This window comes from Vigna unguiculata, chromosome 1 (genome assembly GCF_004118075.2).
Source record: "Vigna unguiculata cultivar IT97K-499-35 chromosome 1, ASM411807v1, whole genome shotgun sequence".
Taxonomy (NCBI): domain Eukaryota; kingdom Viridiplantae; phylum Streptophyta; class Magnoliopsida; order Fabales; family Fabaceae; genus Vigna; species Vigna unguiculata.
Window position 1 is genome coordinate 41,585,874 of NC_040279.1, and position 26,558 is coordinate 41,612,431.

At 29.5% G+C, this 26,558-nt stretch overlaps 5 protein-coding genes across 6 annotated transcripts; 3 read left to right on the forward strand and 2 right to left on the reverse strand.

Annotated features, from left to right (window-relative positions):
* Positions 1-1,298: 1,298 nt before the first annotated feature.
* On the forward strand, positions 1,299-1,859 carry LOC114165001. Its single transcript, XM_028049656.1, has one exon. The coding sequence runs from the start codon at positions 1,337-1,339 to the stop codon at positions 1,544-1,546; it is 210 nt and encodes a 69-aa protein (XP_027905457.1). The 5' UTR covers positions 1,299-1,336; the 3' UTR covers positions 1,547-1,859.
* Positions 1,860-3,026: 1,167 nt separating this feature from the next.
* Positions 3,027-3,787, forward strand: LOC114164490. The gene has a single exon (XM_028049191.1). It carries the CDS (start codon positions 3,440-3,442, stop codon positions 3,647-3,649), a length of 210 nt encoding a protein of 69 aa, XP_027904992.1. The 5' UTR covers positions 3,027-3,439; the 3' UTR covers positions 3,650-3,787.
* A 146-nt stretch (positions 3,788-3,933) lies between these two features.
* Positions 3,934-6,183, reverse strand: LOC114164481. Its single transcript, XM_028049178.1, has 2 exons — positions 5,472-6,183; positions 3,934-4,306 (listed from the first exon to the last, which is right to left on the reverse strand). The coding sequence occupies exons 1-2, from the start codon at positions 5,845-5,847 to the stop codon at positions 4,299-4,301; spliced, it is 384 nt and encodes a 127-aa protein (XP_027904979.1). The 5' UTR covers positions 5,848-6,183; the 3' UTR covers positions 3,934-4,298.
* A 1,136-nt stretch (positions 6,184-7,319) lies between these two features.
* LOC114190485 (MADS-box transcription factor 1-like) lies at positions 7,320-11,205 on the reverse strand. Of its 2 annotated transcripts, none has more exons than XM_028079503.1 (8): positions 10,745-11,205; positions 9,187-9,265; positions 8,550-8,617; positions 8,357-8,456; positions 8,189-8,230; positions 8,060-8,101; positions 7,827-7,960; positions 7,320-7,613 (listed from the first exon to the last, which is right to left on the reverse strand). In XM_028079503.1, the coding sequence occupies exons 1-8, from the start codon at positions 10,927-10,929 to the stop codon at positions 7,538-7,540; spliced, it is 726 nt and encodes a 241-aa protein (XP_027935304.1). In that variant the 5' UTR covers positions 10,930-11,205; the 3' UTR covers positions 7,320-7,537. The 2 variants fall into 2 exon arrangements, with proteins under 2 accessions (XP_027935304.1, XP_027935230.1); XM_028079429.1 differs by having other exon boundaries at positions 9,181-9,265; positions 10,745-11,204.
* A 12,455-nt stretch (positions 11,206-23,660) lies between these two features.
* LOC114178679 (amino acid transporter AVT1H) lies at positions 23,661-25,710 on the forward strand. The gene is made up of 3 exons (XM_028064728.1): positions 23,661-24,001; positions 24,388-24,995; positions 25,073-25,710. The coding sequence occupies exons 1-3, from the start codon at positions 23,722-23,724 to the stop codon at positions 25,610-25,612; spliced, it is 1,428 nt and encodes a 475-aa protein (XP_027920529.1). The 5' UTR covers positions 23,661-23,721; the 3' UTR covers positions 25,613-25,710.
* The last annotated feature ends 848 nt before the right edge of the window (positions 25,711-26,558 follow it).

Below are 26,558 nucleotides of genomic sequence, written 5' to 3' on the forward strand. Positions count from 1 at the left end.
TTCTAAGTGAACCTTCATTAATTCGTGTTTTTCAATTAGGATTACTACTTTGTTGCTGTTTTTATGTCTTTCAGCACCTTTGACACTCTTTTCTTCATCATATTTCTTTGACTTCTTCGTGTGTCTCTAAAGAGAAGTGTAAAAAATATTTGTTCTCGTAATTTCATTAGAAAGGCTCTGGAGTGATAATTTTTTTTTCTAAATTGTATAATATAAAAATTAATTTTTTTAATGCTGCATTTTAAATTACACAAGTAATAGATTTAAAATTTAGATATTGTATTATAGAATCACACAGTTCAAAATTATTTTTTTATAATATTATTCAATATTACGAATTATACAGTATAAAATGCATTTGTTAAATAACATTAAAGAAAAACAATTTTAGATTATATAATTTGAAACACAAAACACTGAAGAATAACAAACTTTTCATTCCATTCAATTTGAAGTATTCCCAACAAAATTGCATGAAAAAGATACTTTTACCATTTTTAGAAGTTACAGAGAAAAACCATGGAAGTAGAAAAAGAAAGAGCCCAATAAAAATGGATTGTGGGGTTGTTGGAGGTCCAGGAACAAGAAAAAGGCTATTTTGACGTCACTAAATTCTCATTAGCCCAATCTAATTTAATACCAACCTACTAATTTCATCAACTCAATATAACACTTAGCTAACTATTTTTTTTTCCTGGATAAATATCTTTCTTTCTATAAATACTTAATTAAAAAAGTCACTTTTTCAAATTGAGCATTCTATTTTGTAATATATAAATATATTTCTACAGTTTTAAAACATTCTGTTTTTCAAAAGAAAAATAATTTTAAAGTGATTTATTTAAATTTTTAATTATTAGAAGTGTTAATCTAAGTTTCATATTGTCTAAAAATAGAAAATAAAATATTATATAAAGATGAAAATTTATAAATTTATTATCTTAAAATTTTAGATTAAAAATGATATCAATATTTTATATAATCAGACTTGGATCTGATTCATACTGTATTTCTTTGGTCAGCTTCTCTCGATAAACTTAACAAGATATATATTATAAAATGTTGCAGAGAAGATTCTACGATGAACATAAGTAATTCCTTGCTTGAGCATGAAATAATCGGTGAAAGATGAAGCAGATAGTTACAATATCATCATCTGAAACAAGTTATCCTTAATCCAAATCTCATTCACAACCACCACGTGCATGCACAGTACTGGCACTCAAACCAAAGGAAACAACACACAAACATATATATATATATATATATATACACATATTTTCTGTCATGAAATTCATTGTGTGAACTGATATATATCAGAAGCTATATCAGAAGAATGTTGGACTGTGGAGCAGTGGTTGTGTCTGTGGTGCTGTACATTCTGCTAATGCCAGGGTTACTTTTTCAAGTACCTGGTCGTTCAAGATGCGTGGAGTTCGGAAATTTTCAAACCAGTGCTGCTTCCATACTCGTTCATTCTCTTCTCTACTTTGGTCTCATTTGTCTCTTCTTGTTCGCTGTTAAGGTCCACTTTTACATCGGCTAGTTACATCAACTTCTTCTTCTTCTTTGTTTTTTCATGCCTTTCTATCACTTCAACATTTACGTACGTGTGTGTCTGTGTCGTCTTTTTGCTGAGTTCCAACCTTAATTTCTACAAATGTTTCTAGTTTCTTTTGTTTCGATCATGTTTGGTTACTTTTTCAGAAAGCAATATTATTCACTCTCATCTCTGATACGTGTAACATCTCCACAGGATTTGAGAGTTAGTTAAATGTTATAATTTGATTAGTGAATTTGAGTCGATGCTTTGTTCAGCATGATTTTCTGTTAATATGGATTTGATTCTTTAATGTTCTATGAGAATGGAAGTAATTACTCTTACAGAGAATGTAAAAAGAATAAACATGTATCATTAGAGAAAAGTTATGAAAATATTGTTAATTTTTGTAAATTGTAATAACTACTTTAAAGATTGTATTTAAAATAATTATTCCAAGAAATACTGTTAAGAAACACTCCAATGCAATCTTTTACCTAAATGCAATTCTACTGGAAAATCGTTAATTTACGGCCACACTGTTTTATTTTGGCATTTTTAAATCCACAATTGATTTCTTTTTTTTATGAAAATTTGTCAACAAATTTGTGTCTGCGGTCAAATTTTATGAAATTTTTTAAAATTAAAAAATTATATCTATTTTTGTTGCGCACCTTTAAGTCATTTCAGTACAAAATTCTAATTTCGTTAATTTAATATGAATGATAATAATGATTTAAATAAGATAATTTATTAAAAGAAAAATTAAGATTAATATGCAATTAATAATCTGTTAGTATTATTATTATTATTTTTACTTTATAAATTTAAAATTTGAAATTAACCTTAAAGGTCTTTGCTTATATAACTTTAAAATTATCAGAAATTCTTTTAAAAATGATTTAATATTAACGGTACTTCTTTTTTCCTTCTTTTAGTAAACACGGTTAGACGGTGTATTAAATATTTATTTAATTATATTCACATATAATTGAAAATGATTTTTTTTTTCTGTAAATACTATATTTTTCTTTATTACTAAAAACAAAATATATCAAAATTTAATTTGTTTTATAATTTTGTTAAATTTATTTATTTTCTTCAACCAAACCCACTTCATTCTCTTAATTAGAGAATAGCTTAACGAGTACATCTTAAGTTTAATTGTTTATTTCAAAAACAACATAAAGATCAAGAATGAGATCTCTAATCTCATTTCCTATTTCAATCTTTTAATGTCAAACTTGAACATTATAAGCAAATAACACAAAATATGAATGTGAAATGGAAACATAAGGAAAACACAAGAAACGTCTCTGACATCACATGCACATTCATTCACAAAATTAATTACGTTTTCATTTGAGTAATACGTTTAGTTAAATACACAAATTTTATTCATACACGTCGTTTTCATTACGTCGTTTTTCAGATAATAAAATGTTTTACCAAATCCACTTTATTTTTTAATTTCTTAACCTGCACTAGCCAAATCACGAAAGTCATAATAATTTTTCCTTATAAAGCAAAAAAATTGAAGGGTAACGTGTTCATCTACTCAACACTGATCAATGAGGTTGTTTTGAACATGAACCACAAAAAATAATTGATTCCGTCTTATCTTGCTGCCAAGTCCCATTAATGAACCATAATCTGGATTTAGCATATGCCGCCACGTAATTAAACGCTTAATTACTTGCTTTAACTTTCATCAGTGACAGTGACGTGCTGCTAGGTGTCTCTCTTCAATTAATTCCTTGCTTCCATTGTCATTCACTTTGATCATGCTTCATCTTCAGTTTCCTATTTAATTTCCAGCACTTCCATTGTGGAATACACATTTTGGTGTGTGGTGAAGTAAGGTTGAAGCAAAGAATCAATTAGAAAAATTGATAGAAAATGAGTGATTGGGGTCCTGTGGTGATAGCAGTGGTGCTGTTTGTGTTGTTGAGTCCTGGTCTTCTGATTCAAATTCCTGGGAAGAGCAGAGTGGTGGAGTTTGGAAACATGCAAACCAGTGGAATTTCTATCTTGGTCCACACTATCATCTTCTTTGGTCTCATTACCATTTTTCTTATTGCCATTGGTGTGCATATCAACACTGGCTAAGCTCACTGCTTAATTGTTCTTTCTGTTTAAGGTCTGAATTTGTTATGTGGTGTTAATTGTTACTCATTTAACTGTGTTTTTCCCACCATTTCTCATGTCCTCATGGAATGTTAACTCTTCTTCTGTTATTCTGCTTGAGCATTAGTGTTTTTTTTTTCTTTCTAAAAAGTATATAGCAAGCACCTGAATCAAGAACTTTATCGTAGTTTTCGGATAATAATGGATAATGAATCAAGCAATTACGACATGTAAATCAATGATATCAGCTATATACAGCTTCAAGAGACATGAAACACAAGAACCATACGATTCAAAAGAAATTTTTTTGATCCAATGCAACCCCTGTTTCTCAGGAGTCAAATCATATTTCCATTCTCTTTCTGTTCTACTACTGAACAAATGGAAATTCAACAGCCTATGCTTGAGAAATTAGCAAGTTATGTGCCAAAATAAAACAAGGTAACAGTGATTCCATAATTCTTCAGAATTTACAAAGCTATTTCTTATGCACAGAGATATAAGCCACATCCATCAAATATCACGATTCCTGAAAAGGAGCAGCTTCGTAATCTTTAATAATGTATTGCTGAGGTAGCACAAAACCCTCCACCCTTCTCATTTTTCATTCTTCATTTGTCACTTCATGAAGCTACCACGCTGTATCCAACAATAAAAATTCATTAGTGAAGTGATTAGGCTCATCATGCAGATTAACAAAAAATTCAAAACAGTGGTCCAATATGATGGATCTAATTTAGTTAAAACAAGCCATTGTAGAAATTTGCAACAAAAACATGATAATCAAAACTACTACTCAAAAGAAGCATGTAGTAAAAAAGATGATCAAAGGCCATTGAAGCTACTCTGAACATCACAGCATACAGTGCAATCTTTTCGTAAGTTGAATAACAAATTAACAACGATTGGCCAATAAGAATATTGAAAAAGAAACTAGCTAGATGCAGTTAACTCTGTATATTCCAAGTAGAAATAATTTCAAAGATAACAGTTAGTGTTACATATCCTTTCCTTTTCGTGTTCATTACAGATCCCTGCCCAGAATTTTAAAGCTAATGAGAATAGCACAATTACTATGGTGGGGAAACCATGCACCAACCTAATGAAAACCGCATGATCAAACTTAATGATAGTATATTTTAATAAAGAATTTATGAAACATTAATTTTATCTGATAATTTAAAATTAATCATGCAAAAACTGTTTTTATCCAGTTTTATCCATGCCTAATCTCAAGTTCCTTCTCTGGACAGACCCAACTAACCAACCAAAAACCAAACCTTCAAAGATTCGTTCTCTGAACCAGACAAAAACAGGTCAAAAAGAGAACTTTGTTGTTGAACTTTCTTCAAAACACATCACTTTGCATCCTGATGATGACTATTTCTTCAAGGAAGTTTCAGACCATAAAGGGGAAAGTAAATTCCCCACGTATCCATCCCAATAAAGAAAAAATAAACCAAAATTCACAAATTCTGAAAATGATCAAACCCAAATGTACTGTTTACTCTGTTTTTCCGATTAAAATTGAAAAGTTTACTTCCAAAATACTATTGAAGATCAGTAAAATCTTAATGGAAACCAGAAACCTAACCGGAGAACAACTTAAACAATGCATCGTGATTTTGATCCCCAAACAACATTAATATTGAGATTTTAACTCTGTTTTCACTTTTTCATGAAAAATCTAAAAATTATACGCAATAGATCATAGTCCGAGTCATAAAATCTCTCACGTCACATGCCATCATTCATTCAACGGAAACAAAAATTAACATTTTTCATATAGTTTTCGTGATCTTACCGGGAAAGTCCTTACGCGGCGAGGGCGGCGCGGTGGCGTAACAGAGAATAGAGCGGCCGAAGACGGAGAGGCTGGAGACGATTCCGGCGACGTAGAAGAGCATCGCCAATCCCAGAACCCACGGCATCAACACGAACCCGATGAAGAACGTCACCGATCCACACAGCATGAGAGTCAGCGAGATTCCCAGCAGCAGCGACGCGAACCCGGCCGGCGATATCTGAGGCAGCGGCGATCGGCGAGACGGCACCGGCGGAACGCCGTGGGAGAAGGGCAACGGCGCAGGAGGCGATCGGATGAGGTTGAGAACGAGAGCGGAGAGGTCGTACAAGGCGCGAGATTGTTGGTCTTGGTGTCCTCCTCTTCTTCCTCTCATGATGGTGTCTTGTTTTTTGTTTTAGCTTATGTTTTTGTTGTTCCTGAAAATCCGCAGAAACAGAATAATAATAATAATATATATAAAGGACGCAATTGGATAACGTTGATGAAGTTTGGGTTGAGGAAAGAAATGGTTTTGGTTGTTGTGATCATAAGAAAGAAAAGATTATGTAATTACAATGAATGAAGAGAAAAGAGAAAAAGGGTTTGGATTGGTTGAAAAATAAAAAAAAGGGAAAAAAAGTGTTTTTGGGTGGGAATGCCAAGGAGGATAGAGAAGAGAGTAGTTTTATTGAAGAAACCTTCAAAAGTCACAATCTCATGTTTGTTCTTAATGAAAAGGTTTAATTACAATGTCTGCTTCATGCATGTTTATACACATAAATCCTACACTTCAACCCTATCCATAACCATATCCATATCCAACTGCAACAGACTCCTGTCTCTGTTTTTATACATAAAAAAGAGGAAAACAAACACAATAAATGGTACAAATATTACTTGGTTGAAAAAAATTCAGTATTCTTCCCTGCTTCATTATTTCACTGTTGTTTCTTCTTCAGTTTTTTAATTAAATTAGATACTCTTTTAAAATTATTATCTACCAACTAAATACGTTTATCGGAAGAAATATCTTAAAAATAACATTCCCAAAATGTTATTCCTATAAATACAATATTATTCTATCAAAAGCTATAAAACCGTATAAATATTTTTTCTTATGTCGGTACAGAATATATGTATTACTTATTGTCTTTAATTTCAATTTAAGAAATTAAAAAAAATATATTTTCCATATTATAGTTTTTTACCATTACGGTCTATTTTTAAAATACTAATATTTTATTGTCCAAAGAGAGACTCGTTCTTACGAAGAGTAAATAAAAAAGAAAAGAAAACATGTTGCAAGAGATTAAAGTTTAAAAATTTAATGAATAATATTTTATTACAATATAGTAAGCTTACTATTATTTACTTATATACGAAATTATTATTCTATAAATTTTGTTGCAGTCAAATTTGACGGATGAAAATTTCGACAATAAACATCAAATTAAAAATGAATATAAAAGTGTAATTTCGCGTATTTAAAGCAAAAAGAGAATTATTCTCATGGCAAGATTTCCGTGACGTAGTGGCTTATCTTGTTCGAATTTTAATTATATTTTCTGAAGAAAAAAAAAATGCTTGCGATGTCTAGGGTTGGTCCAGGCGTTAATTTCAATTTTTGTATTAAATAATCATTCATCTACCACAATAATTATCTTTATTGTTACCGAAAAGGTTTCATACTTAACTACATACTACACATTGTTATGTATAATTATATTGTTAACTTTTAAACAATTATTTTTAAAACTAAAAATATATTTTGTATAAATTCACCCCTTTTGTTTTGTTTTTAGAAATATAATTAAGTTTATTATAAGACATGAGAAGGTGAATTGTTTATAGTAGAAGTAATGAATGTGAATTGAAAGGGTGCAAACAATGGTTTTATTAATAATAAAGGGAAGAAAGGGTTATCCAAACAAGGAGGTAGCTAAATAGTTATGTGGTGTTTATGAAAGCTCACACACAAAATCACTGCTTATGTTGTTCCTACAAGGTAGAGTCCATTACATATACTATCACAGATTTCCAATTTTTCCTTTCAAATAAAATTTGATTTCACAGTTCAAACTCTTTCATGGTAACCATCCTCCCATGAAATTGTTCATGCTCTGGCCTCCAGTTATCACTGATACTGGATCAGGTCGATATCTGCGGTTAAACAAATTCAAATTATTATTAGAAATATGTATATATGTAGCTGCACCATTTCATCACTGCAACAGTGAGACAGTGAGACAGTGAGACACAACATTATATTTGTAGTTTCTAGTCTACATCAAATCCCAACAATACAATCTTTTTGTGTGCTAGTAACCACAAACAACTATGGCTATCAGAATTTAATGAAGAGGAAATTGATACCCCATTTGTAATGTTGGCTCACACTCCAATGGTTGAAAGAGAGCATCGCCTTGGTGCTGACCTGGATGACGGTCATACCCCATATCTTCACCACTGGGATTCAGTTGAAATTGATTTATTTGATACTCTTCCAACTGCGAAAAACAGCACAAGTCACTCAAAAACCTTCTGTGTAGTTCAGGACACTTTTATACATTCAAATTTATGAACTTGAGTGTTGAAATGTTTGTTACCCTTTGTCTGAGAGCTGTGTTTGCCTCACCTAGCAAGTGTTCCTTCACATGTGACATAACATTGAACTGGTTAGCAAGGGAAGAATGACAATTAAACATTGAAAAAAGAATTGAGAACTGTTCTCATACCTTGCGCTGACTATCAGAAAGCTGATCCAGCATGAATTGGGTCTGTAGAATGTCATGCAGTTACGAAAATAATACATATACGACGAAGATCATTCACTTACAATTTTAATTATGATATTCATATGCATCTTCTAAATCATTTTCAAAGTTGGAAGATTTAGTTAGTACCCTTGTTGATCTGATTTGCTTCAAAGACGAATCTAGCTGCCTTTCAAGTGATTCAAGCTCATTGCTGCTTAGAGGGCCAAGATCTTCTCCCATAAGGTTCCTAATGAGTGCAAGTTAGATATATGTTATTAACTTAATTCCTACTATTATACATATATATATGTAGCATGATACTACAATAGAGCATGTTTACCTTTGAAAACGTTGTAGAGCTTCATAGCGTGCTTTCAGCTTCAAATACTCTTGTTGACTGCTTAACTCCTATAGTAATGGAAGCAAAATCATAGCAGTTACCTAATTAAGGGAAGATATATACGAAGTCATACATAATGATTCATGAATCTATAGATCGGTTTGGGGGTACGTGGACAACTATGCCCTAATGGAGAAGGAAGTAAATGAAACCAATTAACCTGTTTGGAATAACGCGCACCACCATCATCATCAAAAACATGAAGGACCGATTCTTCCACACATGCTCAGAAAATTACTCAAAAAAATGCATACAAAAGTTCAATTACATCTTAGTGGTCATGATTATGTTGATGGAACTATACACTCACCTTTAACAGAACAAATTCGTGTAAAATATTAGCATAAGTGGAAAAAGTGTACCAATAGTGCATTTTTTAAACTGGTGTTTCCTGAAAACAACTGAAATGCAGATCAAATTCAGTTTTTCTTTCACATGATTGTTGCCTCTTCAAATGAAATTCTTTGGTAACTAGCTAGTGGATAAACCAAAACCACGACAACTTGGAAACATGGGAAGAATGTTTTATATGCAGAATTGCTGAATTAAATAGGGTGTATAGGATTATCACCAATACCAAGGCTTCCTTTGTTGACGCATTGGCCTCGGGCGCTCCATAGTTACATTTCTGATACCTCTCTAGTGTTTTCAGCATGCTGCACGTTCACATCAAATAGTTATTCAACATTCAGAAAATGATTATATTTCCACAACTACACAGAACATGTAGACACACTAAGTAGTACTTATGCATCACAAAAATGTGTATATAGCTCTTCTATTTGCATCTTCTTACATGGCATTTTCGATCTTCAAAGACCACTGTTGTTTTTGAGAGAAGAAAAAGAGGAAAAGGAAAAGCAGCTCTGGAAGAAGCAAATTTGTAATCTGGAAAGAAAATCTTGGTTTGTCTAACTAGCCATGCATAATATTGAAACAGGTATAACTGATTGAAAGTCATATCAAACAGTTTATGCTTATTATAATGGAGAAGGAGATAGGTCTGATTATCCACTATACCTGATGCCGTATGAGAATTAGTACCATTATAAAGCTTGATGAGTAAATAAATAAACAATATTAAAAAAAAACAGAATGCTTAGGCAAATAAAAAGAAGCTTCAAATGATACATGAGAAGGGAAGAAATGATGGAAACAAAGAAAAAATTGCAGAAATAAAATAAACCCTAGGTAGGCCCAAAGATGTAATTAGAGAGTGTCTGGCCTTGGTTAAAAGAAAATGAAAAAGTAGACATGATTTAGGTTTTTCGAGTGATTGTTAAAACACTGAAGGCAAAATTAGCATACACTAGCTAATATTTTATTATATAAATTATATAAATACTAAACAATACTTGACACAGAAAAAAGTAATTAATAATGTGCTTCTTTTCCGGAACACTTAATTGCATAGAAACATAAGCCTGAACAAAACCCGAAATTGCTTTCAGTAAAAGATTTTGAACCAGATCTACGAAGAACTTAAACAAATGAAGCAAAAAAATAAATTTGGGATCGCTGGGTTGAGAAGCGAAAGAGGGTAAGAAAGAGAAAGGTGGAGGCTTGAGGAAAACCAAAATTAAAGAAGAAGGAAGAGAGAAAAAAAAAAACACCAAAATTAATACAACAGTGATATCTCTTTGCGTTTCCAGTTGCAGATCTAACATCAACGAAGGCGCAGAAACACTGAAGATGCTAAAAACGCCGAGACATTCACAGAAACGGAAAAGCTCGAAACAGTGAAAGAAGAAAAAAAGCTTTTTGATATTGATGCTGTTTTGGTAAAAGTAGAATTGAGAAGGTGGGAAAGGGTAGCTGGTGTTCTTGAATCACTGAAAACAGCAAAAATCAAAGGAAGAGGGCTTGGAAATCTCGGAAGCAAAATTGATTTAAAAGCATGAGAAAAAATTGAAAGAAGAGAAAGGTGCAGAGAACAAGAAAAGCTAGGTCCTGCAGTTCCTTTTTCTGTGCTAGCACGTTTTATGCGGAAACATAGCACACACATATGTGTTATGAGACATAGGCACAAAGAGAGAGAGGTAGCAGTTTGCTTATGTTTACTTGTGTCCATTAATTCTAAGTTATTGTTAAGGGTTTTGGTGAACATATATATATAGATATAGATATAGAAGTACCTTGAAGTGCTGCAAAACTCGTACAACTTTCCTCTAGTGGAGAAGATGATGAGAGCAAGCTCGGCATCACAAAGAACGGAAAGCTCATAAGCTTTCTTCAAAAGCCCGTTCCTTCGTTTTGCAAAGGTCACTTGCCTGTTGATCTTGTTCTCAATTCTCTTCAACTCCACTCTTCCTCTTCCCATCTTTCTCTCTCTCTCTCTCTTTCACTCTCTCAACTTCTCTTTCTCACATCCACTCAACAAATTCTCAATATATAAATCTCTATCACATATATATATATATACTGAGAAATACGTGTATTATTGTATTGTTCAGCAAAAGCATGGTTATGAAGGGAAATGGGAACGGTAATGGATGCATGGTTATTGAAGAAAAAAAAAAAGTGTTTGTTGTTCTCTCTCTACCTGTCTTTTTCTCTTAGCTTAATTTGCTACATTCATCCCCTGTGGCCTGTGCTTTCATTGATGATAAGGAGCCATCCAAAGAAAGAAAAATGCTGAAATTCAGATTTATTGTGAGTATGGTAAGAGAGTAAATGCAGTTTTGTGGAACACGTAAAGTGGAGACTGCTGTGCCAGTTGATTCAAAAGTGGGATCGCATCGGACGGTGGTGAGAGAGTGTGGCAAAGCAGAAATGGGAGAAACCCTAAATAGGATCCGTGACCAGTGATCATGATTGGCCATTGCAACGAAGAGAAAGATGGGTATTGCATATCACAACAGTGCCACGTGTCGAACGATGAAGTGGGAAAGGGCTTGATTTTCTGCTGACTTTTTCGTGCTCAGGCAATCATGTGAACTAACCTTAAAGATCCTCAACCTCGTAGTTGTAGGGTAGTTCGTATGTTACATCATAAATTTACCCAACTACCCCTATTCCCCCATAGATCTACGCTTTTCTCGATTCAAATTAACGTCCTTCGTTTCATTAATCAACAAATTCAAACTGTAATTATATATCTTCTTATGGTTTCTACTATGTTTTTGAAGACTGAGGGATTTAATTAATATTTAATTAGTAATAAAAATAATTAAATAACGGAACTAAGAAGGTAATGGATTTTTTTTAGTCAAAAATTATTTCTAACAATTTTCAAGAAAACCCGTTGGATATTGTTAATTACTCTAAAAACGGTAGAGTATTATTATAAAAGGACAGTGTGCTAAGTTAAAAAGTAAAAAAGGAATCTTAGTAGAAAATCTCATTTTTTTAATTACTGCGTGTTAAATATGTTTAAGTCAAAGTTCTTTTAAAATGTGTGTGTTCTAAATATGTTTCCTTTTAACTGATATAAAAAATTGGGAATCTTTGATTCTAATTCATGATAATTCACAAACATTTATAATAATATAAATTGATAACTAAAAAAAATAAAAGATATTTTTGCGAAAGACATATAATAGGCATTATATATGTCTGATTAAAGTTCAAACCATCACAACATAAAAACTTTAATAGTATCGTATTTATTAAGGATTAAATACGTTGTTGGTCCTTAAACTTTGAATGAATCTCAAAATTAGTCTATTTTAAAATTTTAAATCAATTTAGTCTTTTATTTTTTGAATTATGTGGATTTAGTTCTTTTACTCAAATTTTGTTATATTTATTTAATGTTTCGTACGCATTTCAGGATTGTATTTAAGTTGTTTATACTGTTTGACACAATTTTGTTTTAATGTTAAGTTAAATACTATCATGAAACGCGTTTGAAATGTCAAAAAAATTTAACCAAATTTGATTAAAATGATTAAATTCACATATTTTGAAAGATGAATAACTAAATTAGTCCAAATTTTTGAAATGAAATAATTCCAAAATTTAATAAAAATTAAGGGACAAAAACATTATTATTAGTAAGCCTTTTTTTTTATTTAAGATAACTATTACTTGTGTTAAGTTTAGGTCAAAGTATTTGAAAGTGTGTCCGTGGTTATAAAGCTTTGAAATATGTTTTCGTTTTTTCTGATATAAAAAGTTGGGATTTATCTTATTCTAAATTTATGATAATTCACAAACCTAAACAAACATGTATAATAATATAAATTGATAATTAAAAAGTGAAAATAAAAGATATTCACAAACTTAAAAAAACATTTATAATAATATAAATTGATAACTAAAGAATGAAAATAAAAGATATATTGGCGGAAGACATTTGATGGGCATTAAATACGTATGATTAAATTTCAAACCATCACAAAATAAAAACTTCAACCGGTATCGTAATTATTTAACTGTAAGTTTTTTTTTTTTTTATTTGATGTGTTAAGTATGTTTAGGTTAAAGTTCTTTGAGAGTGTGTTCGTGGTTATAAAATTTTGAAATATGTTTCCTTTTTAATTGATATAAAAAATTGGGAATCCTCTATTTCTAAATTTATGATAATTCACAACTTAAACAAACATTTATAACAATGTAAATGATAACTAATAAAGGAAAAGTAAAGAATTTTTCGCGGAAGATATTTAATGGGCATGAAATATGTTTGATTAAAGTTCAAATCATCTCAAAATAAAAACTTCAAGAGGTAACATATTTATTTAAGATGGTAAGTCTTTTTGTTTATTTGTGATAATTATTACTATGTTTAGGTAAAAGTTCGTGGTTACAAAGCTTTTAAATATTTTTCCTTTTTACTGATATAAAAAATTAGTAATTCTCTGGTTCTAAATTTATGATAATTCACAAACTTAAACAAACATCTATAACAATATATAAAGAGAATTTCCTTTTTTGTGTCCATATTTTAAAATATCAATTTTACCCTTTAAAATATAATTATTTATTAAATTTTTAAAAATTGACTGTTATATTACAAATTTTTTATAAAATTGTCTATTTCTACTTAATCTTATTTTTTATCAACGGTTATTATCTTATCTTTTCTAATATATTTTACTTTATTTTTTGATAAATATAATTTTATTTTATATATTAACTTAATGTATTATAATATCATAACCTTTAAATGTAATTATACATATTTAAAAAATACCGTATACACAAGTACGATATTATCGTGCCTGTGTTTATGAATATAAATTGATAACTAAAAAAAGAAAAATAAAAGATATTTTTGTAGAAGACATTTAATGAACATTAAATATGTTTGATTAAAGTTCAAACCATCCCAAAATAAAAACTTCAGCAGATATCGTAATTATTTAACTCATTAGTAAGTCTTTTTGTTTATTTGAAATAACCATTATTGCGTGATAAGTATGTATAGGTCAAAATTCTTTGAGAATGTTTGTGTTTATAAAGCTTTGAATTATGTTTCATTTTTACTGATATAAAAAATTGGAAATCCTCTGATAATAAATTTACGATAATTCACAAAATTAAACTATCATTTATAATAATATAAATTGATAACTAAAAAAAGAAAAATAAAATATATTTTTGCGAAAGACATTTAATGAGCATTAAATATGTTTTAAATATGTTTGATTAAAGTTTAAACCATCCCAAAATAAAAACCTTAGCAGGTATCATATTTATTTAACTCAGTAAGTCTTTTAGTTTATTTGAGATAACCTCATATTTATTAGCTATTGTAAAAACTTGAGAAAAAGAAACTAGAAAATTATTTTGTTCTGAAATTTGTTGTTATGATTTAAAATTTAAAATCGTAGTGTGACAATAAGATAAAACAATGAGTGATTATTTATCGATAGCAGAGATAATGATATATTTTGGTGAATTTAGATTGTTTTGGGGTAATTTTATATTAGTTTTAGTAAATATTAGTGTTAGAGAATATCGATTAATGATTAACCATGGTCCAATCTGCTTGTATAGACTGGAAAACAAGCTTGATTGGAAAAGTTTTCAAATTAAAAATTTAATAACACAGTCACCATGTTACAAAACTAGTTTGGCACTGTGTTAGAATCATTTGAAAATGACAAAACAATGGCGTATTACGCAATTACCTTTTCGAGAATTTTTGTACAAAAATTTCTTAGTGAATAATCAACTCTTATTTCTGAAACCCAAGACAGAAGGTGTGAATAATCATCTTAACTTTCCATTGTTTTGATTGCTAATGACAAAACCTTAAATTCCACCATTTCCTGTCTTTGAAGGGAGGATAATTTATTAGAAGAAGTCTGAAAATGGTTATGGCGTTGTTTCACATTAGGTATCAACCAGACACCATGTTACCCTTGCAGTCAAAACATGTGGTTCTTGGATTATGGTTCTTGACACCTTGTTTTGCGGAAAAGTTTGGAAACCAGCATGATCCATGGTTCTAATACCTCATGACATGCCAAATTAGTCATTTGTGAGAAGGCTACAAGGGCCTGTGTGGTGTTTGTATAAATAAGGCAATTAAGATAATAACTCTATTTTTGTTAGAGAAAAGATAGGAACTCTAGAACAGATAACTTACCAAGGAAAGGAAAGAGAATGAAATAATAAAATTTAATATTGCACGAATTTGCACTTGAATGTACACAAATATCAAAATAAGAGTATATATGAACAAAATGTTATAATCGAGAACTATAACAGTCATTTAATAGTTTTTTAACACATCAACTAACAATTTTAATTTGAAGTAAGTAAAGTTTAGCCATTTTTGCTTTTGGACATTAATGATCACTCCTTTTAATCCTCTATCTTAGATGTGAGTGTGTGCTTCTTGGGTATCATCAACACATTGATGTAGAAGAATGGTAACTTTACAGTCATACTTCTTGTTTTCTCTATAAAGCATCTTCTTTGTGGCTTTCTCGCCTGATACTTGGAACTCATCTTCAACTATCTCTGCAACTTCTTGATACTTAAGAATTGCTTTCATTTGCACCCGCCATCTATTCCAATTCTTGCCATTGAGGGTGGGTAGATCAGTTGAGAACGCATTACCCACCAGGCTCATCAATCTTGTTGACTCTTGATACCAAATGTTGGAGAAAAGATAAAAACTCTAGAATAGACAATTTGACACGGAAAGATATTGAAATAACAAAACTTAATATTGCACGAATTTGCACTTGTATATACACCAATATCAAAATAAGGGTATATATGGACAAAATGTTATAACATAGAATTATAATAGTTACTTAATTTTTTAATACACCAACTAAGCCACTTTTGCTTTTGGACATTAATAATCATTCATCTTAATCTCTATCTTAAATGTGAGTGTGTGCTTCTTTACTACACATCGTTGTACAGGAAGAAGTGCATGATGAAGGCTATAACATATGAATATTTTTTGAAATGTAGAATAGTTTATAATGTAGAATCTTTTTTTTAAACAAATAAACACCAAAAAATTTATATCAATATTTTGAAATAAAATACTTTTTGAATAAAAATTGTTAATAATAATTATGAATATATTAGTTAATGAATATAATAGTAATTTATAATGCATTAATTGCTATAATTTATTGAAAGAAATAAATATTGAATAATTTAGATTTAAAATTTTTAAATAAATAAATTATGTTAGTATTTGATATGGAACATATAGATTATTTAAAAATAATTTAATTCATTGATTTAAATTCTCATTTAAGTACATTTCATCAAGAGCTTCTTTAAGATATTCTTTATCACCTGCATTTGTTTTACTTGACTCAAGAAGATTCTTCTCATGGTCCACAATTTCATAAAAAACACAACATGCATTGATTCTTCTACATTTAAGGTTCTTCTATTCAAAACTCTATAGGCTTTACTTGTCAATGAATATCTTAAGAAAATAGCTTCATCTGCTTTAGAGTCAAATTTACCCAAATTTTCTTTTTCTTTGTTTAAGACAAAACATTTGCATCCAAATATTTTTAAATGTAATATTGTTTTGAAAATGAAGGCAACAAATATGCACTACATTTATTAAACAATAGTAGAAAAGAAAAATTTAGAAGTTTATTCAATGCAATTGAAAAATGAAAGAAACAAAAAGGATATATAGGAGTAAAAAAATGTATAAAAATATTTAATAAAATTTAATAATATGAAAGAAGAACAAAAAAAATGAAATGTAGTCAAAAGTAGTAGTATTTTATATCAATATTTATTATGTACTATTTATAGTTATTAATAATTTTAATATGTTTGGCTTAGGTAAAATAAATAGATGTGAGGTGGGTACAATGAATGAAAGGTAATAATAAAAGATGTATAATTAAATAGAATAAAGATTACAATTCATTGAATACAATTAAAACTACAACATATACATTAGTGGTCGGAAGTGTATCCTCTAAAAATAACATTGTGGGTCCCATTCCGTAGTAACTCATATAGACTACTTTCGTCCAGTTAGGGTATATAAGAAAAAACTTATTCATGACATGTTTCAAATCAAAACAAATAATGATGTCGCATAAATGATAAAATAGTGGAAAAAAGTTCAAAGTATGAATTCGTCTATGACACGTCCAAACACTTGACAATACATTAAATTGTTCATCAAGACAAGATATACGTCCATCTCATATATATATATATATATATATATATATATATATATATATATATATATATATATATATATATGAAATAGGAAACATTTGATTCCTTAGTTATATACCTCAAATACGGATCATGGAATGTAGAATTTAAATATCCATTCTATTAGTTCTAGTCAAGTTAATTTTATTTTTAATTATGTCAATTAAGTGCTTGTAATCACTTTCATTAAAAATATATATTTTCTCTTTGATTATAGTTTATAAATTTCAATTCAAAAACACATATTTTTAGTTACAAAAAAATTAATTTATTCCAACTAATTATTTATTACGAAAATTTAAAAGCATAATTTTTAAGTTTATATTTGAAGTTAATAACTGCTATTTTATTTTACAATATAACTATACATTTTCCATTATTTATTTATGTCCAAACCAAAATACTTTATCTTACTTTTTATTGAAATATTCAATAAAAAAAATTGATTGATAGTATATAAAGTTTGCGGATTAACTATAATATTCGATAAACATAAAATAATATATTCATAATTATTATTAAAATTTATTCTTCAAAAGTTTTTTATTTCAAAGTATTGATATACATTTCTCGGTATTTATTTGTTTCCAAAAAATATTTCTACATTTTAAAATACTATAGTATAAATTTTTACAATATAAAAATAAAACTTCAAAATCAAATAATATTTTTCTCCTTTTATTCATCCCTTTAAAAAAAAAAAAAACCCAGTTCAGAAATGGACTTTTCGTTTTTTTTCTAAATGGAAGGACATTAAATATTAATTATTTAAAACTTCACACAATAAATCTTAACTACAAATCATCAATATCTACTTTATGAAATTTCAACAACAAAATAATAATCAAATTAATTTATTTGGCAATGTAATTATACATTTTTAATATTAATAAATTAACTTATTACAATTCTTATACATAATTCTTTTATTTCTTTATAAAAGAAATGAAAATTAAACAAATAAAAGAAAACTAACTTTTTACATTCTTTTCTCTATTTTAATAAAAAAACGAAATTAAAAAGAAAAAAAAAGTGAAAAACTAAATTAAAAAAAAAAAAATAGCATCTCGGAATTCGATTTCAGAAAACCGAATCCCGGAATGGTGTGAAAAATTCGTATGCTCCAGAGTCGAATTCTCAACTTGAAAAAAGAAAAGTGTGGTGTTCATGTAATTAAAAGCTACAGTGTTGTATCCGAGAAATATCAAAAGGAAACATCGGTAGTGAAAAAAAAAAAAAGAAGAAGAAAAAAAATGGAAAGTTTTGGGTGAATGCAGCATGGGCAAAGGTGCACATAGAGATGTGAGATGCTTTTCCATTTTAGGATGAACAACATCTGCATCAACAATTATAACACCTACTTCGCTTTCCTTTTTTCGCATTCCCATTTAAACATCTCACATCTCATTCCACACTCTAACATCAAGCACCTACGCTATGCTACTACACTCATCATCAATTATTAAATAATTAAATAATCAAATATTCAATGTGAGACAGTGATGCATGTGATTTCTTATTCCGTGAATCAACTCCACGTCACTCCCAAACCTTCTTATCTCCAATGTCTTTCTTATAACCAATCATTCTCATCCTTTCTCTCCAACTATGCAACAAAAACACACATTTCAGAATTTCCTAACTTCAATTTTTTTTTTTTTTAAATTTCTTCTAAACTTTTAATTTTATATATTCTTAGACGAATTACTTCTTCAAAACAAAAATCTTCTTCTTTTCATATATCGATATGGCTTTGATTTCGTAAAGCTTCTCCTTTCTTTGCAAATCCACCGTTTCAACTTTCCATATGTTGTTTTGTTTAATTTGCGTAGTCATATGTAGTGTGTCGGTGGGGTAGAGATCAAACCATCTTACAATGTTTTTTTTTTTTTTTTTCTTCTTGTGCTTTTTCATGGTATTGTTACAATATCTTGTTAGGTTTCTACCGAGTCTTTCTTCTCTTTTGTTCAATTCACACATCAACTATATAAATATTTGTGGATGATATTATAATAATAAAATGATACAATAAATTTAACAGACGATAGATTTTATTAAAATATATTTGAATGACTTTGATAATAAAATAAAATTGAGTAAGACTCAAATTTGGGTGTCCTTAATTACTTTCATGAATTAGTTGGGTGAATCATTTTGGAAATGGTCAATGCTTAAACATTCATGAAGAAAATAGCTAAATTGAAATTGTGAATAAATGAAAGAAAGAAGGAATGTCACTGACTTGTCTATTTAGGAGGCATGTGATGAACATATATAAATGAAAATGTTTGTCCACAAGCCCCCAAATGAAAAATATAGTATAATAATGTGTTGAGAATAGTTCAAATGTGAGTTAAAAGTTTCACATTGGATAAAAAATACAAAGTTATACATTATATAAGAATAAAGACCTATAATATTATTGTCTTAAGGTTTTAAAATTAAAATAATGTCAGATGCCTTATATACTATATAAGAATAAAGACTGTTGCCTTAAGATTTTACACGTATTATTTATTGATTATTTTATCTAATACGTATAAATACTAAAATTTTAGAATAAATTAATATTAATTTAGATGATGATATGCACATACATGACAATAACCAATAAAATATATTTTAGAAATATTTAGTAGTTAGATTTTTTATTTACATTATGAAGTACTTGTTTATAATATATTGGTTAAATATATTATGCTAGCTTTTTTTCTTACCAAACAAATTTATGATTTAACCCAAAATGCAAAATATTTGTTTTTAAAAAAATCGACTCAACGTAAATAATATTGGACATCGCGGAAATTACATCATTTATAAAAGTGACGAAAAATGCTCCGTTTTTAGCGTCTCACCAACATTATAATTAAAAATTATCACATTCTTTTTACTAAAAACCTCTTTAGTAAATAGTGAGTCATTAATTTATTACCTAAAATTATAATAATTGGATAAATTAATTTTAGAATTAAAAATAATCATTCAATCTGTAATGGAAATTATATATTGACAGTCAATTTAACTTTTGAAAATGTAACAAACGATCAAATTGTTGTCTGAAAAATAAATAAAAATGTATTCACACACGACTTCCAAGTTAACAACAATAAAAAAAATAAAAATATATTGTTTCAGTCTCATCTTTTGACTTCATCGTTTATATTTTTGATATGACTTCGTGAGTCATTAATTAATAAATCTTTATTGACTTTTATTTTGAAAGAATAATAAACCACACTGAATAACATAAAAAGTAAAATTTCATAGTATAAATTTTCATAAAAAGAATTAGAACAAAATGGAATCATTCATGTACCTATTCTGTCTTAAAAACAAATACAAAGAAGACGTTTTACTCCTATATGACTTCAATTTAAAAAGTAAAAATTAAATTCATAAAACTTTTATGGAATTCATAAGACTTTAAATTAATTAAACTCGTGATCGCTAAATTTGATTTTTTCACATCAAAGTCATGGCCACGATATTTTGGTATAATTTTAAATCTCAACTTGAAGTTGTGTTTGTGAATGGCAACTTTTTTTGTAACGAAATTATCCTCATGGATTCCAACCTATCCGTTATGATAAATATTTTTGAAAGTGCTCATTCTGATATTTTTGAAAAGAAATATTCACCAATTTGGTGACGTATAAGAAAAAAATCGTACAAATTGCTAATATAAAAGATCTGAGAGTATTTTCAACACAAAAATATCCTAAGACTTCATATTTATATATATATTTTCAAGTTTCTTAACTATTCTCAATGTGTAACTTTTAAGTAATATTTGAACTGTTGCTAAAATTAACGTGTTATATATGTTGGAAGATGCAGAAATGGGTATCTGTGACGTGAGATATTAGCAGCAGTGGTGCATTTTCCATTAACAAAATAAAATTCTTTCTCAACGGTTGTTCATGGAATATTTGCCCAACAAAAAAATAGTGGAAAGAATATGATATGATATATACGTCATTTGGAATAATTTGTGGTCTTGCCACCAACTTATGTTTAAATATTCCAGTTGAGATGCAGATCAACCTAACAATCTTTATATATCAATTCAAAAGTTTTTGTTTCAAATGCTCTCTCTCATTTCAACATGTTCTCATGGATGAGCACTCTCCATCGAGTAGTAGGAGCAGTGTTCATTCTATCGAATTAAAATAATGAAATATTGACAACTTTTTCTTATAATTTAATTAAATAATTTTAAAATATTAAAAAAATATAAAAAATATTTAAAATATATCATATTAGATTATAAAAAATTGTCAAAATTTAATTATTAAAAAATTATTTTCCATCAAATAATAAATAAAGAAAGAGAAACCGAATCAAAGTTTCTCCACGTAACCAACATGCATCTCTATGAAATTATAATATATCTTTTTTAAAATTTCTGCTTAGCCAGAAATTTGTTTTGAAGTCACTTATCATGAAAATAATATTTGATGGTGCTTTTTGTTTTCATATATCCCTGGAAAATTCGGAATTTATTCTTGAATAATAAGTCTCTTAAGGAATATATATAACATCCAGCACAATAGGGTGGTATAGGCACTAAAGGAGTTTATTCATTAATTTATTGTTTTGATAAGAAAGTTTGTGCTGATATTATAACTAAAAGCTATGTTTTAAAATTGATATATATTGTAATATGAAGTTTGTGTTGTGTATAGTGTTTGTGTGTCTGAAGAAGAGTAGGTTGAGTTGAGGATGTGATTCCTTCCAAATATTGCAATAGAATGATGGAATTTAATACCTTGTACCATCCAACCATCTTTATCCAAATTCTCCACCACCCTATAACACTTTTACTTTCCATCATATATCAAACTCTTTTTTATTACATGTAATGTCAATGTTTTTATTTTTCTCAAAAACTTTCCATTATCTTTTTCAAAAATATCAATATATGAACTTATAAAAGTAGAGATGTACTCGAAAGTTCGGTATGAAATTTATACGTCTTTTCTCTTATATATCTTCACTTGATTGAAAGGTAAATATATATATATATATATATATATATATATATATATATATATATATATATATATATAAAGACATTATGACATTTAAGTTAGTAAGTCATAAAATAAAATAAGTAGTGAATAATATTTAAAGGTCTAGAACTTCTTATATCTAATTAAGGTTTTTCATGTGGTATTAGTACAATAATTCTATTGATGTGTTTTGTTTTTTGGAAAAATACTTAAAATATGGAGGTATTGAATTTATAGATTTTTTTTATTATATGATATTTAATTTTATCATTTTATCTAATACAGAATTTAGACTTACACCTAGATTATTTTTATTGTTATGGTTGTTGGGTTATATTTTTTCACATATATATGGATTATGGTCATAGTCATTGAGAGATTGTGGTCAACATATATATGACATTAGTCTTATACATATAAGACATTTGACACCAGTATTACATCTAAACGTTAAGACAATAGTGTTATGGGTCTTTATTCTTATATAGTGTTTAATTTTGTCTTTTCTATCCAATGTGGAATTTTGACTCCCACTTGGACTATTCCCAACAATGGTTACATACCAATATTGTTATGGTTACGGTGTCTTTGTGCTAAAATGTTTTGTTATAACGGTTTAAGTCATTCACAAATGAACCAGTGGCTCTACTGATAGATTTTTTTCTGAGGAAGATTCACCGGTGAAAGATTACATATGTGACATGAACCTAAGAGATTTACACTACTTATAACCTAAAAACTACTTATTTAGGTTAACAATACCTAATATGGTGTTAATTCATAAGACCAATACGTGATAAAGGTAATATCGATTTATATGACTGATGTCAGTAGAGTTCATCCAACACACTAGTTTTCCATATTTGAGACTGAGCCGATATTATTTTGAAGGAAAATATCCATTTGTTAGGTCTTCTTACCTATTGCTGTATAATATCCAAAACATTCATTTTGATGTATTTGTAGTTTTCACAGAATTGAACACGATCCTTCTTGTTATATCAAATCATTCCTCTGTATTAGGCTACAGAGCATATATACAAAACGCACTGTTCCTTGAACATTGATGTGCCAAGACTTTAGTATATGAATCCAAATTAGCCAAAACAAGTTGGGTTTACATTGTTTTTTTTCTTTTTTCTTTTTAACCAAGCCAAAATATCCGATAAAATACAATCTAGACCGTTGTTTTGGGACCAAAATTTTGAGGAATCTCTGTTGAAATTTTATAATTTTTATAATTAAAACAAATGGCTGGCCAGTTACCACTATACACAGTAAATATATTATTCCTGGAACAAACTTTAAATTAAATTAGCGTTACGTTTTTCACTTTCATTCTCTGAGAATAAAATCCAACGTAGGCATCTCAACAATGGCTGATGCCATGCCATCTTAATGTAACTATAAATACAGTTCTGCATGGCATTTGGTTGCAGCAAGACAACTTAGAATTTTGATATATTCTAAGTTTTTGAATTAACATGTGGGGCAAGATGTTGAAATCCTTATGGAAAAGTTTTCAACATAAGTGTGTGGAGAGGCAAAAGAGTGAAGTTGATGAAAGTGTGTCAGTGCATGTGCATGGTGAAGACTTGGTCGTTTTGCCTGTGCAGTGTTGCAACTCTTGCATAGAAGAAACCAAACAATGCAATTGTGACCATATTCATGCCGCAGAAGACGCCAATCTCCACGCTCAGCGTCATGCTAACTCCAACAGTTCCTTTACTCATGCTGTCATCAACATGGTGGGGATGCTCGTAGGTAAAATTTTTCACACATCTATGATTGAGTTTTCAAGTTTTTAACAGACTTCATTTTCTTTAGCAAGTTTGTTTTGAAGGGTAACCATGATGCATGAAATTACTCTCTTGATTTACTTTTTTCCAACTTCACTAGGAGAATAATGCTTAGATCACCCAAACAAATATTCTCAAACACTTTTGGTAGTGCATCCAAGATTTGCATGCTGAAAATTGGACATAACAGAACAACCAACCAATCAAGAACAAGTTAATGTTTAATGACAAAATCACAATCAACACTGTAAACTTACCCATCAAGTAACTGTGTTGAATTCTTCGTAAAAGAACTCAATATTTGTGAGCAGAAAAGCAATAAGTCAGTGCAAAGTTTTGAATATCTTTCAGGTTTGGGGCAACTATCAACTCCATATGCTGTGGTAAGTGGAGGGTGGGTGTCTGCATTCTTGCTTGTAGGACTAGGTGTGATGTGTGCTTACAGTTCTCACATACTTGGAACATGCCTCAGAAAGAATCCAAAGTTAAGAAGCTTTATGGATATTGGGAAACATGCATTTGGATCAAAAGGAAGGTTGGTGGCTGCAACAATCATCTACATGGAAATCTTCATGTCCCTTGTTTCCTACACCATTTCATTACATGATAACTTGATCACAGTCTTTCTGGGGACAAATCTGAAGCACCACTTCCCCAGATTCTCTTCATCTCAGTTCCTAACTGCGGTGGCAGTCCTCATTGCCCTCCCTAGTTTATGGATCAGAGACCTCTCTTCCATATCTTTTCTTTCAACACTTGGTATTCTCATGTCTCTACTCATTTTTCTGTGTGTAGCAGCCACTGCAGTTTTAGGACATGTCTCAAACAATCATGCCATACCTGTCCTCCAACTCCATAACATTCCATCGGTATCTGGCCTTTATGTCTTCGGCTATGGAGGACACATTGTTTTCCCCGAATTATACACAGCCATGAAAGACCCTTCAAAGTTTACCAAGGTACCTAACCTACCCACATGAAAGTTTATATATTTATTTGCTTAAGCAGAACTGTAAGTTTTGTTTGAAAATTTCAGGTTTCTGTTGTGAGCTTCGCAGTGGTTACAGCAATTTACACGACACTGGGGTTCATGGGTGCGAGGATGTTTGGTAAGGATGTAAAGTCTCAAATAACTCTGAGCATGCCAGCAGAGAGCATTGTCACAAAGGTTGCTCTTTGGGCAACCGTGGTGGCACCAATGACCAAATACGCACTTGAATTCACACCTTTGGCAATTCAACTAGAACATGCACTTCCAAGTACCATGAGTGGGAGAACCAAGATGATTATTCGGGGTTGCGTTGGTTCATTTTCACTTTTGGTCATACTAACCCTTGCTCTGTCGGTTCCATATTTTGAACATGTACTAAGTCTCACCGGTTCCCTTGTTAGTGTTGCCGTTTGTTTGATTCTGCCATGTTCTTTCTACTTGAAGACATGTTGGGATCAGATATCAAACCCTGTCTTGCTCCTTAACCTCTTCCTCATCACATTTGGCTTTCTTCTTGCTCTCATGGGCACCATTTCCTCCTCAAAGTTGCTACTCAAAAGTTTTCAGTTGCATCACTCGAGTTAATTGGAGTGATTAGTATACATATATGTACTGATACATCAGTCTATGGTTGTGATTTCTTGCTTAATGAAAACAACTTCTTTGTCTGTTGCTATGGAAAATAACCTAATGATATTAATTGTGTGTTATAGTTAAAATTGCATAATAGTGGAACTACCTAATGAAAAAGGTATCCAAATTTAGGTCGACATAATTAATATATAAAAACTTTTGAAGATTATGAAAGTTACGCTCATAATACGAAAGGATTGTAAAAATTATAGGTAAAATGAATGTGTTTTAGTTATAACTTGAACTTAAGTTTTCTTTGATGTCTCAGTTTGTCTTTACCTTCTATTATAATAATCTCAAGAATCGAATTCATTGAACCATACTTATCACACTATTTTATCTTATTTGTAAAGCAAAATTCTCTCTACCAACCACCAAATGCTTTAAAGAAGTTAAATAAAAAATGTTAATAAATAAATAGAATATTAAAAACTTATAATAAATAAAAAAGTATGTGAAGTTTGGAAGAGTTCTGAAAAGAAGTGGATGTGATCCTGTGTTATTATGACATGCTTATAAAATGTCAGCGGATATTAATCTGTAATGATTGAAGTCATTCTAGTAACATGCTTCTCAACTTTTGTGCACTATGATATCAAATACTTTTAAAAATTAAAATTCACTATAGATAGAATATGATTTTAATGTGCTTTCCAAACAACAGAGTCAAAATAAAATAAAACAAAGGTTTTAATTTTGATTGGGTGTAAATGTTTTCTATTTCCAATTGGAATGGAATGAATGGAAACACGTTAAAGCAAAGTTGTCCTAGTTTAACGGCAGGTTTGAGTTTGTATTCTTAAAAATGCTTTTACACAAAAATAACATGAAATAAACTGAAGAAAATCTGCCAACTAACACGTTCGTTAAAACAATTATTAAAACACTGAGTGGTGGA